We start from the raw sequence: 14273 nt of genomic DNA on the forward strand, positions 1-14273 counted from the left end.
ACTGTAAGTGACTACATTCAACTAATTGGTACCTTTCTGAGATCGCTGTTATGTACTTGTGCCTGATTTCCTTATCCTGAAGTTTCTCCACTCTTATCCTCCTACATATGGACCTGACCTCTTGCACTTTCGGCCTCACAATCCCAATTTCACTGCAGATTAAATAGTGATCAGTGTCATCAAAGAATCCCATGAATACACGTGTGTCCCTCACAGCCTTCCTGAATTCTTGATCTGTTATTATATAGTCAATGACAGATCTGGTTCCCCTGCCTTCCCGAGTATACCGGTGAATGTTCTTATGTTTAAAAAAGGAGTTTGTGATTACTAAGCCCATACTGACACAGAAATCCAAGAGTTGTTTCCCGTTCCTGTTGGCCTCCATATCCTCTCGAAATTTACCCATAACCCTTTAATACCCTTCTGTTCGATTTCCAACCCTGGCGTTAAAATCACCCATGAGCAGAACACTGTCCTTGTCCTTTACTCTAACAACTACATCACTGAGTGCCTCATAAAAACTATCCATCTTATCTTGATCTGTCCCTTCACAATGCGAATATACTGACACAATCCTAATTTTCTTGCTAGACACTGTCAAATCTATCCACATCAATCGTTCGTTTACATACCTTATTGCAACTACGCTGGGTTCCATTTCTTTCCTGATGTAAAGCCCTACACCCAATTGTGCTGTTCCTGCTTTGACTATTGACAGGCAGACCTTATATTCTCCCACTTCCTCTTCTTTCTCACCCCTTACCCGAATGTCACTAACAGCTAAAACGTCCAGCCCCATCTTACGTGCCGCCCCCTCCAGCTCTACCTTCTTCCCAGAGTAGCCCCATTGATATTAATAGCTCCCCATCTCATTACCATTTGTTTGCCAATGTCCCTGGTTTGTCAGTTAGAGGTGGGACTCCGTCACCTCCAAAGGTCCGAGGCATTTTGCTCTGATTGTTGCCAGTATAAATATTTAAAGTATCGGGGAAGTAGGTTGCTGGCCTTACTTTCCCCGAGTCCCATTGGGTTTTACCCCTAACGGCTGAGGGACTAACCGGTGGATTTGGTAGTCTTTGCCGTATGAGCACAAAGGTGACCACGACTCAGAATATGTCCGAGATGCCCAGCCTTATTCCAAAGTAACTGGTATCTCGACTGTCTGGACCACTTACTTGGCCACTCATACGTTGCCCGTGGTTCATGAACTAGGACATGACCTCAGGAACCCACACCATGAACCACCAATAATTAGTGTCTGAAAACTTAAATAAATTGACTGGACCACTAACTACTTAGGCTGCGTATATGCTGAAACTGACTGCATGAAAATGTTTCTCTCAGTATTGTTTTCCCTGCACGGAAGAGTAACACAATAGCAGTTCCAGAGTTTTATTAACGTTCGGGTTCTTGGCAGACATAACAGACATTTATTCCCTTTCAGAAGCACGACTTATACAGGTTGTAAAACTAACAGTCAGTTACTAAGGAATGCTTTAAAAGCAAAATGGTTCACATTATGAACTTCTGAAATTAGTCTTCTGAACAGAAACATGTTTCGGAAATCACTCTATACGAGTATGGTATACAGTAAAACGTCGTGATACAACATGTAGGGAATAACTTATCAGCGTTTTGCTCATGGTGGAAGCTGGAAACCCGAAAGTGCATATTTAAATGGATTAAATGTTGAAGTCTGCGTGGTGACTTTCAAGAATGTGGTGGAACATTGTAGAGAAACCTACTGTAAAGCTATTGAGCTTAAATTTCGAGGAAAGAAAGTAAAACAAGATATCAAATGATAAACTAAGTAAATGTTCAGTAAGCGTAATTTAAACGAATTTTAGTTGATACACTTTATCAATTAGCGGGATACGTCGTTTCCTGCAAGGAGTGATCAACAAAAGGAGTGTTGCAGTGTAAAGCAACCATTCACTGTCTAGAATAGTGTAACGCATGATTGTAACATGTAGAGAAAAAAAACAGTTATGGCGATGTGTAAGACTTAAAATGGGGGATACTAAAGTGGAGCTACGACGAATATATTCTTCAAACGTTCCAAAAGAATTTTGGGTCCATATTCATTTATTTCCAGTGCTACAGAATCTGGGGGACGTAGTCGTCAACAGCAATTTTCGGTTCGATACAGGTTACAGCCAATCATCCTCTACAAAGTGAGCATTGCGAATGCGAGGCGTCGACAGCGCGGAACCCGTAGCGTACGCCACACGTGCTTTATGTGTATAAACCACCTTTTTGAGATTTGCCTACAGCAATCTCAGCATCGATGCCGCTCCAAGTCACGTAACTACCCACTGGTTTATAGTGGACACACTGAAGACCGTATTCGTAATATGGAAATACACATGGTGCTCGAAAGCGACTGTCATCTGGACCGTAATGCACATTTACTTCATGCCGGCGTTTTTGACGATCCACTTGCGTAGCGAAACCACGTCCGCATAAACGCCCGGATAGCCAGGTCTCGCGCATCCCCTACCGAAGGAGACGACTCCGACGAGGTTCTCGCCGTAGACGAGGGGGCCGCCGCTGTCGCCCTGGCACGAGTCCTTGCCGCCAGCGGGCACCCCGGCGCACATCATGGTGTTCGTCAGCCCCACGCTGGAGTAACACCTCCGGCACTTGTTCACGGAGACTACATTCACAGTGGAGGCGCGCAGGAAGTTCGATATGCTGCCCCCCTCCGACGTCGCCCCCCACCCAGACACCAGCACTGAGGCACCCTCCTGCGGACGGAATCTCGCCAGACGCGCTATCTGTAAGAAAAACAGGAAGTCAACAACAGCACAAACTGAAGTTTGAAGCATTTAGTGTGTTTCACCAAGTAAATGTTCCACAGCTGCAAATTACCTTCTTTACTTTGTTGTTATAACACGTTTCTCAGTTAAAACCTCATTCTGCAAACCTTCTGTCAATAGTTGACCGTTTATTTCCATCTAAGAAACTGCTACCTTTGCTTAAAATGCTACCGCGTGGACATGAGGTTTAGCGCATTTTTCATGTGTTTACTGATTGGTTCTAATCTCACCCAGCCTGGACGAGCTAAGAGACAGTATGGAAATTATAAGTATAAATGCACTATGTGATCAAAAGTATCCGAGCACCTGGCGGAAAATGACTTACAATTTCGTGGCGTCCTCCATCGGTTGTGCTGAATTTCAATACGATGTTCGCCCCCCTTAGCCTTGATGACAGCTTCCACCCTCACAGGCATACGTTCATCAGGTGCTGGAGGGTTTCTTGGAGAATGGCAGCCTAGTCTTCACGGAGTTCTGCATTGAGGAGAGGTGAGGCCTGTCACGAAGTCGGCGTTCCAAAACATCCCAGAGCTGTTCTGTAGGATTCATGTCAGGACTCTGTGCACGCCAGTCCATTACAGGGACGTTATTGTCGTATAACCACTCCGCCACAGGAAGTGCATATGAACAGGTTCTCGATCGTGTTGAAAGATGCAATCGCCATCCCTGAATTGCTCTTCAACAGTGGAAAGCGAGAAGATGCATAAAACATCAATGTAGGTTTGTGCTGTGATAGTGTCACGCAAAACAACAAGAGTGCAAGATCCCTCCATGAAAAACATGACCACACCATAACACCATCGCCTCCGAATTTTACTGTTGGAACACGCTGGCAGATGACGTTCAGAGGGCATTCGCCATACCCACACCCTGCCATCGGATCGCAACATTGTGTACCGTCACTCCACGCAACGTTTTTCCACTGTTCAATCGTCCATTGTTTACGCTCCTTACACCAAGGAAGGCACCTTTTGGCTTTTAAGAGGGTGATGTGTGGCTTATGAGCAGCTGCTTGACCATAAAGCCAAGTTTTCTCACCTCCCGCCTAATTGTCGTGTTACTTGCAGTGGATCCTGATGCAGTTTGCAATTTCTGTGTGACGGTGTGGATAGATGGCTACCTTTTACAAATTACGACCCTCTTAAATTGTCGGCGGTCTCTGTCAGTCAACAGTCGAGGTCAACCTGTACGCTGTTGCGCTGTAGGTGTCCTTTCACGTTTCCACTTCACTATCGCATCGGAAACGGTGGACCTATGGATGCTTAGGAGTATGGATATGTCGCGTACAGACGTATAACACAAGTGACATCCAATCACTTGACCACATTCGAAGTCTCTAAGTTCCGCGGAGAGCCCCATTCTGCTCTCTCACGATGTCTAATGACTACTGAGGTCTTTGATATGGAGTACCTGGCAGTAGGTGGCAGCACAATGCACATACTATGAAATACGTATGATTTTGCGGGTGTCCGGATACTTTTGATCAGATAGTGTATTAAACAGTGGGCGATTAGAGACTATGTTAATCGTTGACAACGTATTCCACCTGTAGGTCACCAAAAGGAGGTAACTTGATGTAACATATACGATATTACAGTGCCTGTATTGTTTAGAAGTGTTGGTCCGGACAAGCATGCACTGCATACTTCAATATCGTATTTATCTGCCGTTACCAGGTAGCGACTTTCAGATAAAATGAAATGTCCTCCCATCGCACGGGAATTACATAGTGCGTTATAAAATGTAGGGAATAGTTGATCAGCGTTTTGCTTAGGGTGGAAGTTGGAAACCTAAAAGTGCATATTTAAATGGATTAAATGTTGAAGTCTGCATGGTAACTTTGAAGAATGTGGTGGAACATGATAAAAACAACCGTAAAGCTACTGCGCTTAAATTTAATGGAGAGAAAGTAAAACAAGTTGTCAAACGATACACTAAGTAAACCAAATTTTTCCGTAAGCATAATTTAAACGTATTTTAGTTGATAGACTTTATCAATTAGCGGGATACGTCGTTTGTTGCAAGGGGTAATCAACGAAACATGTGTTACCAGTATAAAACCACCATTCACTGTCTAGAATAGCGTAACGCATGATCGTAAGTTGTAGAAAAAAACAGTTATGGCGATGTGTAAGACATAGAAGTGATGAGGAATACTAAAGTAGAACGCATCAGCGACCATATGTAAAAGTTTGTGACTGACTGTGAGTCGTACAGAGAAAACAAAGCGGCTAAGGTGAACGTTCGCGTAAAACAGGAAATCCGGCTTGTAGTCCTGGTCCGGCACAAATTTTCACTGTCGTCATTCAGTTATACAGCCGACGGTTGTACATATTCGCATTCATATGTTGCATGTAACACAGACATGTAACGGAGTATTACAGAAACAATAAAATGAATTATAATTAAAAAAAATATACATATGCCGGTCTAAGTGTGGAGCACAGCCATACTATAATGTTCATTGTTCGTGCCGTAAAGGAAACACAACAAGTATGTCATTAACAAGGGACAGCAATGGTCTCATCAGCATATAATTTTTCCTGCGAGAGTTTGATCGGAGGGTCCCAATGTGGCATGTATACGGACGTCTCTAGTTAACAATGTAGGAAACGGCTAGAGCAAGTGGTGTGGGTAATAGAAAAGACGCTGACCACGAAGCATCACGCACGCGCCTCCTTTCTAGCAAGCGACTATAACTGGTAAACACATAATGAAAGCCGCAGCCAAGCACGAGAGAACTACTTAAAGTCGAAGACCGACTTGCAGGGGGCAAACTAAAAATGTTCTGCAACACCCTACGTGTCAGTCCTATAGGTAGCGTGCAGATGAAAGGTAATGCCGTCATCTAACTGAAGGTTGGCGTCAAATCTATAGTTCGTTACTAGGCACAGTGCTGTTGGAAATGGTTGCCAACTTCTTTTCTCCGACCTTTGAAGTGACTTACCTAACCACTTAGAAGAGGACGTGCTGTTTAATGTGGACACCAAAAATGGTGGAAATGACATTTATCATTTGAAAGAAGCGATTAGAAGGATAAAAATCTTACGACTACCAGGAATCGAACCTCGAACGTTTGGATTCGTTATCTGTCACTCAACCACTGCACCATCAAATTTGTCAAATAACTTTCCCCATCTGGGTCGGACGGGATTAAAATGTAATAAGATTTTCGTCGGATTATAGAGTAACAAAATAAATTTCTATAAGTTTTTGGGGCTTTGAACTTCATACTATTGAGTATTATAGGGGATTTTTTTTCCGTTCCTGACCACGTCTGGGGAGCGTTCGTATCCTTCCTATGGGGAAGTGAATACAGTTTGAATAAGGTCTGTAGGGAAAGCTATTGTGCTTTGTTTGTTTCCTGGTTCGTTGGAATGGAATGGCATGGGCTGAACGATTATATTTTAGAGGAGGGTAGTTGAACTTAGTTTTCAAGTAGAAGTCATTCCAAGTCCACTGAAAGGAGCAGCACCTTTGAAGTCTTCCAATAATCTGTTGTAGGATCTTTATACTATAGTCTGAAGTTTTCTTTTCCTCCGTTTCTCTTCAGAAATAAAGCTTGGCAACTGCACTACATTTCATGTCGGCATTCCATAGTAAGGCGTGGGTACCACTTTCTGAGAGGCCTGACGGGGGTGAAATTGATTGAAATCATTCTATAGGGTTGCCCAACAGTACTATTCTCCGTTCCACTACGACCTCATTGAATATCGGACCAGCTCTGCGACTGGATTCAAGGCTTCCTTGGAGATAGAACACAAGTCACTCTCAACGGAACAAAGTCGACACCTGTAATGGTAATATCCATGGTACCCCAAGAAAATGTGATAGGCCCGTTACTGTTTACAATGTATATGAATGATTAAGTAGAAAGCATCAGAAGCTTTTTACGACTGTTCACAGATAATGTGGTCGTCGGTAAGAAAGCAGCAATGCCAGAAAAAAGTGCTTCGCTAGTATTAGTCTTCGTCGTAGAAAATTTTATTTATCGAGGTAAAAAACAAAATCTAGATTAATCAGCTCATGTTACTGAATTTGAATTAATTTTATAATTTTTGTATTTTTTAAATTTTTGTTTTTGAATACTGAAGTATATTTTTAAAAAAATTATTTTTTAGTAAAATGAAAATTTCGTTCATGGATATAGATAAATTTTTAAATGGGGAAAGGACAAAGCTAAAATCTTTATTTATATTAGGACATTTGATAAAAAATGTTCTCTTTGTTCCAGAAATGGCATACATATATTACCATTACTTGTCAGCAGGTTCCGTTGGAGGGGCTTGAATTACGTAACCATTACGGCACCTCATCTGAACCTCTCGATACCAGTAATATTCTACTGTGTTTCTGTAAAGTAGTTTACATATTTCTGAGACAACAATCAGATTTGATTTCATTAATGTAGAGGTACTTTGATACATCGATATGTTTGTATTGCAATGATATTATTCTTATGTGTATTCTTTCTTTTGTCACTATGATCTTTGACGTACTTGTATCTCTGATTTTTGGGCGCGTTAGTTGGAGAGTCGGACCTAGAAAAAGTCATGTCTTGGACGTCATGTGGGGAAGACGCATATTGTAGTCAGCTTATAGAATGTGAACTTTGACAGTGAGGAAGATGTTTTCAAGTATGTTTTGTATTGTGAAGTGATGTTTTGTGTTACGTGATATTGCAGCAAAAGTAATAATAAGGAAGTGCTGATTACTTTTTTACATCACCAATGTCCTGAAAAAGTGTAATCTTTAAGAATGGTTTGTGAAACACATCTATAAAACTTTTGAATGTAGCAGAATAAAACCTAGGCGTCTTTGCATCCGAGCTTGGAATCATCACCACCTAGATTTTCGACGATTGAGCCATGATTTTACAACGAGACCAGCGTGGGAAACGCGAAAAGATGAGTGCCTAGTTTATTCATTATTACATGAAATGTCTTTATTAACTGTGCTCTCATGGCACCTGCCACATAATAACTTTGTTGTTGCCCGAAAATGCAGTATTTAGCAGCGTGAGCAACACCACAGTCATTATTAAATTTTGACCTTTGTTGTGGAAGGGTTGTTAGACACCTCAAACCACGTGGTCACCCGCGCAGCTGTGTGCACAATCAGCATTGCGTTTTTCTTTTGCAATTGCATTCAGCCACTCCATCACACAGACAGTTTACTAGTACCCTTTTATAAATCCACATTCATTTTAGTTTTCTAATGTATCAGCACAACTCTTTTGTTTGCAATCTTCACAAATAATTTGTAATCTCGCTAATGTAAAATATACATTGATCACCCAGAACATTATGACCAGCAAAGTAAAAGCCGATATGACCACAGTTATCATGGACGGGCTCTCTGAGGGTACCGTACAAACTTAATATGTATACAGACAGTTCATCCATTTCGGTAATCAAGAATTTCGACGATCTTTGCATGTCATCGACATTTATACTGGCAATGTATCAATCCCAGGGATTCCAAAAGTTTGAGAACGTTTATATTTCAAGTTTGAAGTCATACAATAAATGACCAAAGGAATATTGTTTCATGTGATATTATTACATATCCTCAGTTTTCGAGTTTTTTCGTTTTGTTGTACAGTTCAACTTTCATTCTTGGCAAATTTTGGTTCTAGATCAACGTGAAGTACCCTATAGTTTTTGATGAGTGAGTTTGCGAGTATCAAAATATGTGGTAAAAATGGCTGTATCTTTTGATTGCATCGAGTTAAAAGCTTACGTTTTCTACACCGGCAAGAGACTGTTGAGCTTAGCATGTGGCATAAATTTCAGCTTGATACGTCTTAACAGTCGGACAGACAGAAAACAAAGTGATCTTATAAAGATTCAGTTTTTACCGGTTGAGGAACGGAACCCTAAAAACAAAACTGAAATATAAAATATGCTATCAGACAGTGGTAACTGTAACCTGACTTGAGAAAGTAAACTGACTTCGCATGCAGAGTATCAGGACGCAGCGGAATAACTTGGCACGTAGTGTTCCGGTGGAAGGCACCTTGGCAGCAGGATGGACGTATCAGCCAGCTCCTTCCACCTACGGCACTGGTCGCAACATTATCTGGCGTGCATCTCCTTTCAAATGACGAGAACAAGTCGAGCTCACGGTCTTTCACAGAGACGAACAAAACACTGCATGCGGAGTGCTAGCTTTCTCACGTGTTTGCCACTTCAGGATGAATGTTACGTGTTTCATGAGGCGGTAGGAGACGCACGTAGGAGTTGAAGGTTTATGAAATACGCACGCACGTTTCAAAGGAAGGAGGGTACGCCAATCCGGCCTCCCTGTCTCGCTCACAGTGCAGAATCAGCTTTCCTTTCTGTTTGGGTTGAAACACAGACAGGCTTCGTCAAGGAGAAACTGAAAGACGCCTCCAGTGGTCATCCTTGGCGAAAATCGAGGAGCTGGTAAGGGACTTGTGATGCTACCTGATGGCACGATCACAACAACATAAATAACTGCAGTAATGCGACGTAAAAGGGAAACAGAATTCTATCACTGCGGGTCACTGGAGTGCAATCGTCGTTGGAGGTAGATAATAGAAAATAACTGAACAGTTCAGCCTTGACAAACGAAACGTCATGGGAATCAGATCAATAAAGCCCTTTAGTTGGCACAAGTCAGCCATCGCGATTATGCTTCACAAGAACATCTCGAGATCGAGCAACACGTCGAATATAGCAAGTGGTCAATAAGTATTTAACTTTGAATATACTTACCTGCAACAGAGTTTTCGGAATCGAGTAAAGGACTTCACCAAATACCCTGGAGCTGACATTTATAGTAAGTTGCACCTAATACTACTGAACTACCTTCTTTTTCTTCCTCTTCTTCTGTTTCCTTTTCCGAAAGAAGGCGAATCTTCCTCTCTTTAGCAGCCCTCTTCATCTCCATTTATGAAAACATCCTATCTCACTGATTATGTTTTTCTTTAAACGGGATGTTCTCGGTCGTCTTCTCGTTTTCTTCCCAACGATCTTGCTCTCGAAAATAGTGTGTAAAGTAATACGATGTCTAATTAAGGGTGCAATCAGTTTTGCTTTCTGTTGACGTATTACGAGTACATTCAGTAATTCTTTCTTTTCTTCAATTTCTTGTTGAATTATCTCATTCGTATTTTGTGTAATTGTCCTTCACAACCATACTTCCGTAACTTTGTGGCGAGCATTCTCCTGCTTTGCTAACATTTAGGTGTCACGGCATTATGTGAGAACACTACATGTGGTGGTCTTTACAGACATTATCTTAGCGTGGAACCAGATGTGCTTGTTAAATAGAATTCTTATTCTAGAAGGCGCTCTTGGGCGGTGCCATTCTTCTCTTGTTTTCCTTGAGGCGTGTATTGTTTTCCTGCATATTACTACAGAGGTAGCGAAGTGCCAACTAAAAGTAAAGACGTTTAAGAGGAAGCTGCTGTACTATTGGAACCTAAAAAAGCTGAACGAATCAAACAAGCAGCCTGACCACGTGACGAATACAGTAGGAAAATTCAAGGAGGCTCTGGCGTCAAAGATCAAACGCAATGGCCTTGAAAGAGCCGTGTTAAATACAACATAAAATGTACTAGGACTGGAGAAAAACATAAAAAGAAGCCGCTATAGGTAATAGATGATACAATGGAATTCGTAAAGAAACAAAATAAACGAAAAATGTTGAAAGTCTACATGAATGTTGGAAAATTAGGGGACAATATATAGGCAACAGAAGTGACGCGCTAACGCAAAAATTAAAATAATGTACCATAGACATCGTACACAGATAATAATCAACAATTGTATGAGGAACAGAACAAGAAGCACACCGAATAGAGATGACAAAAGTAAACTGGTGACAGAAGCAGAAAATAGGTAACAAGATGGAAACAGTACTTGAAGAGGCTTCATAACTGTACAGAAAAAGTGTGACGAATTGAAAATGAGGACACAGTTTTAGAAGATTATAGACGAGATTCAACACTTATTTCTGAATTTCGAGACGTTTTGCACGATCTATGAAGGAATAAATGCTCAGATACTGATGAAATGACTGTTCAGTTTTTGCGAACATGAGCCAAAGAGCGGAACAAGAACTGTCCAAGCCCATGGTGCAATGTTTCAAAATCTGAAAGTTAAATCAGGTTTTTAAAATGACATAATTTTTGCGCATCCAAAGAACTAAACTGAGAGGGGATGTAAAAGTGCGGTACAGCCAGCACAGTATCACATTCATCAGAAATGTGACAGTACTTGGTAAAAAAAAGGAAGGGAAATAAAAAATAGATTAGAAGAATACTAGTTTCGTTTTAGCACTGATCGGGGCATGTTTTGCCAAATGTCGTCACAGGCAGTGAAACATGAGTTTTCCCCTTCGAACCGTAAACAAAACGGCAATCCACGGCGTGGCGTTACACTATCTCTCCTCCGACGAAAAAGTTCAAAGCGCCACCCTTGGTCGGTAAAGTGATGGCGACGGTCTTCTGGGATTCGAAACTGGTTATTCTTTCTGAAGGAAAGAATCCGGTAGCTGAAATACATACGGGTGCAGTGGGGCGCGGTGAGCACCCAGGACTTGCCTCATAGTGCGACGATCAAGTCCGAAGAGTATTCTCTTACCCTCAGGAAATTAAAGAAATGACTTCACCGCGTTCATCAGCACAAAAATGGAAACGAATTTCTCCTTCTGCACGACAACGTAAGGACTCAGCCAAGTCTTCGCTACAAAATTTTATTGAAAGTTTCTTCCTCGTCCACTCTACAGCTCGGATCTCCCACCTTCCGACTTCCATCTGCTTGGCCCAAGGAGGTTGGATGATGGGGAAGTTATTGATGCAGCAAATGTGAGAAATGGATGTTTTTCCTCCTGTGAGTGAAGGTTATCTATCCAACTGTTTACCATTCTAATCGATAAGCTAAATACAGATAATTCTGTTACCCCATACCTTGACTTTCTCTCCCAGCTGAAACTCTCCTCGTATTTTCAAGACCGCCACATCACAGTCGTACGCCACCAGCACGTTGTACCTCTCGTGTTTCTTTTTCTCTATGACGGAGTAGAGCTTGCCTTGTTTCAAGTTGGCGGTGCCGGCGAGAATCATGTAGCCCTTAGACATACTGATGCAGTGGGCTGCGGTGAGCACCCAGGACTTGCTGATGATGGAACCACCACAGAAGTGACTGCCTCCTGTCTGGACGGACACCTGCCACGGGACCTGTTGGATCGACACGTTGGTGCCGCCGACGATGTGCGAGACCTGATATGATGTCGACTCCGCGCCGATGAGCGCCAGCACTGCCACTAGAGGCGCCAGCATCGCGTCGACTTCTGCGCGGCCCTCCTGGCTGCCACCGTAGAACGTTAACTGAGTCCAAGCAGACCCTCCGCTATCTCTTCCCGTCCTGCAGCCACTACATTATGGATTAATGCTTTCAGGCTAAGGAACACGTGGTTTCATAGCTGATATTATTACTGCAGCAAAGAAGGGGAACTGCACATAACTTCTGGTGCTTGGGGTCCACATTCAAAACGAATTTTTTGAAGAACATAATCATTCCACCATTGGCATTATACTCACTGACGAAAGCCAGTCGCGTAGTCTGCTTTCTTAAGGGGACTAGTACGTGAATATGTGTAAAAAAAAATCGATTTTTAATTTTTTGGCCTAAAAAATTCTGTACCGAAGAAAGAGGAATTTAAATGTTTCTAGAAGCCCCAATGTTACTCATACAGCTGTGCTAAAAACAGAATTTTGTTTTCACCTCCCTGTTTTTTGTGGCTTTTTAGTCTCTAATGTCTTAGTGACAAGATTATTAGACACGTAGTAACATTGTAGGACTGAAAACTCAAATGAGAGTTTTAATAACTGTATACGGGAACAGTAGGACTAAATATCTTGAAAATAGATGTGCTGGTGTAATATTTGTGGCCTTACAGCCATCAAATTCAGCAACAAGAAGGTATTATTAGAACAGTTGAGTAGACAGCAGTGGGAATAGGACTTAATGTGTTCTGAGGAAACGGTGACAGATGGTGTATTTTGTGCGTGTATCGCGAGGAAGATCACCTGAATTACGGTTCTCCTCCGCAATTAGTGGCTGCTGTGTTCGGAGGTAGCGCGCCAAAATGATAAACTTATGTTATTAACATTAGAAAAACTAAACAATGAGTTTACTTACATTTCATGAAAAATCATCTCTCAGTAGCATGCTATGATTCCGTTATACCAAAAGCGTCAATTACCAGGAGAACAACAAACAAATGCTAGACGACAAGCCAGACGCAGCATTTCAACCTTCATATCGCGCCTAAATAGGATGGCGGGCGATGTGATTCGGCTCCAAAATCAGAGCTCTATCGACAGTCTCGGCGGAATTACATGTGTGCCATGGTCGGTATCAATTATGGCTTAATTAACAATCCATGGTTTGTAAATAAAAGACCTGGTTCGGCAGTCTCGGAGGACAGACAAATTGTCTGCCGCTGTCAATCAATAGTTAATGTCTTAATAATAATACTTTCCCCCCCCCCCCCCCCCATGAGCCACGGACCTTGCCGTTTGTGGGGAGACTTGCGTGCCTCAGCAATACAGATAGCCGTACCGCAGGTGCAACCACAATGGGGTGGTACCTGTTGAGAGACCAGATAAACTTGCGGTTCTTGAAGAGGGCCAGCAGCCTTTTCAGTAGTTGCAGGGGCAACAGTCTGGATGATTGACTGATCTGGCTTTGTAACACTAACCGAAACGGCCTTGCAGTGCTGGTACTGCGAAGGTCTGAAAGCAAGGGGAAACTACAGCCGTCATTTTTCCCGGGGGCATGCAGCTTTACTGTATGGTTAACGATGATGGCGACCTCTTGGGTAAAATATTCCGGAGGTAAAATAGTCCTCCATTCGGATCTCCGGGCGGGGACTACTCAAGAGGACGTCGTTATCAGGAGAAACAAAACTGGCGTTCTGCAGATCAGAGCGTGGAATGTCAGATCCCTTAATCGGACAGGTAGGTTAGAAAATTTAAAAAGGGAAATGGATATGTTGAAGTTAGATGTAGTGGAAGTTAGTGAAGTTCGGTGGCAGGAGGAACAAGACTTTTGGTCAGGTGGATACAGGGTTATAAATACAAAATCAAATAGGGGTAATGCAGGAGTAGCTTTAATAATGAACAAAAAAATAGGAGTGCGGCTAAGCTACTACAAACAGCATAGTGAACGCATTATTGTGGCCAGGACAGACACGAAGCCCACGCCTACTACAGTAGTACAAGTCTGTATGCCAACTAGCTCTGTAGATGAGGAAGAGATTGATGAAATGTATGATGAGATAAAAGAAATTATGCAGGTAGTGAAGGGAGATGAAAATTTATTAGTCATTGGTGACTTGAATTCGAGACTAGGAAGAGGGAGAGAAGGAAACATTGTAGATGAATATGGATTGGGAGTAAGAAATGAAAGAGGAAGCCGC

At 42.2% G+C, this 14273-nt stretch overlaps 1 protein-coding gene across 1 annotated transcript; it reads right to left on the reverse strand.

The window, feature by feature from the left end:
• Positions 1–2081: 2081 nt before the first annotated feature.
• LOC126355664 (trypsin alpha-3-like) lies at positions 2082–12129 on the reverse strand. Its single transcript, XM_050006028.1, has 2 exons — positions 11758–12129; positions 2082–2777 (listed from the first exon to the last, which is right to left on the reverse strand). Exons 1-2 carry the CDS (start codon positions 12127–12129, stop codon positions 2409–2411), a joined length of 741 nt encoding a protein of 246 aa, XP_049861985.1. The 3' UTR covers positions 2082–2408.
• Between the last annotated feature and the right edge of the window lie 2144 nt (positions 12130–14273).

The sequence above is a fragment of the Schistocerca gregaria genome, chromosome 3 (genome assembly GCF_023897955.1).
Source record: "Schistocerca gregaria isolate iqSchGreg1 chromosome 3, iqSchGreg1.2, whole genome shotgun sequence".
Lineage (NCBI taxonomy): Eukaryota > Metazoa > Arthropoda > Insecta > Orthoptera > Acrididae > Schistocerca > Schistocerca gregaria.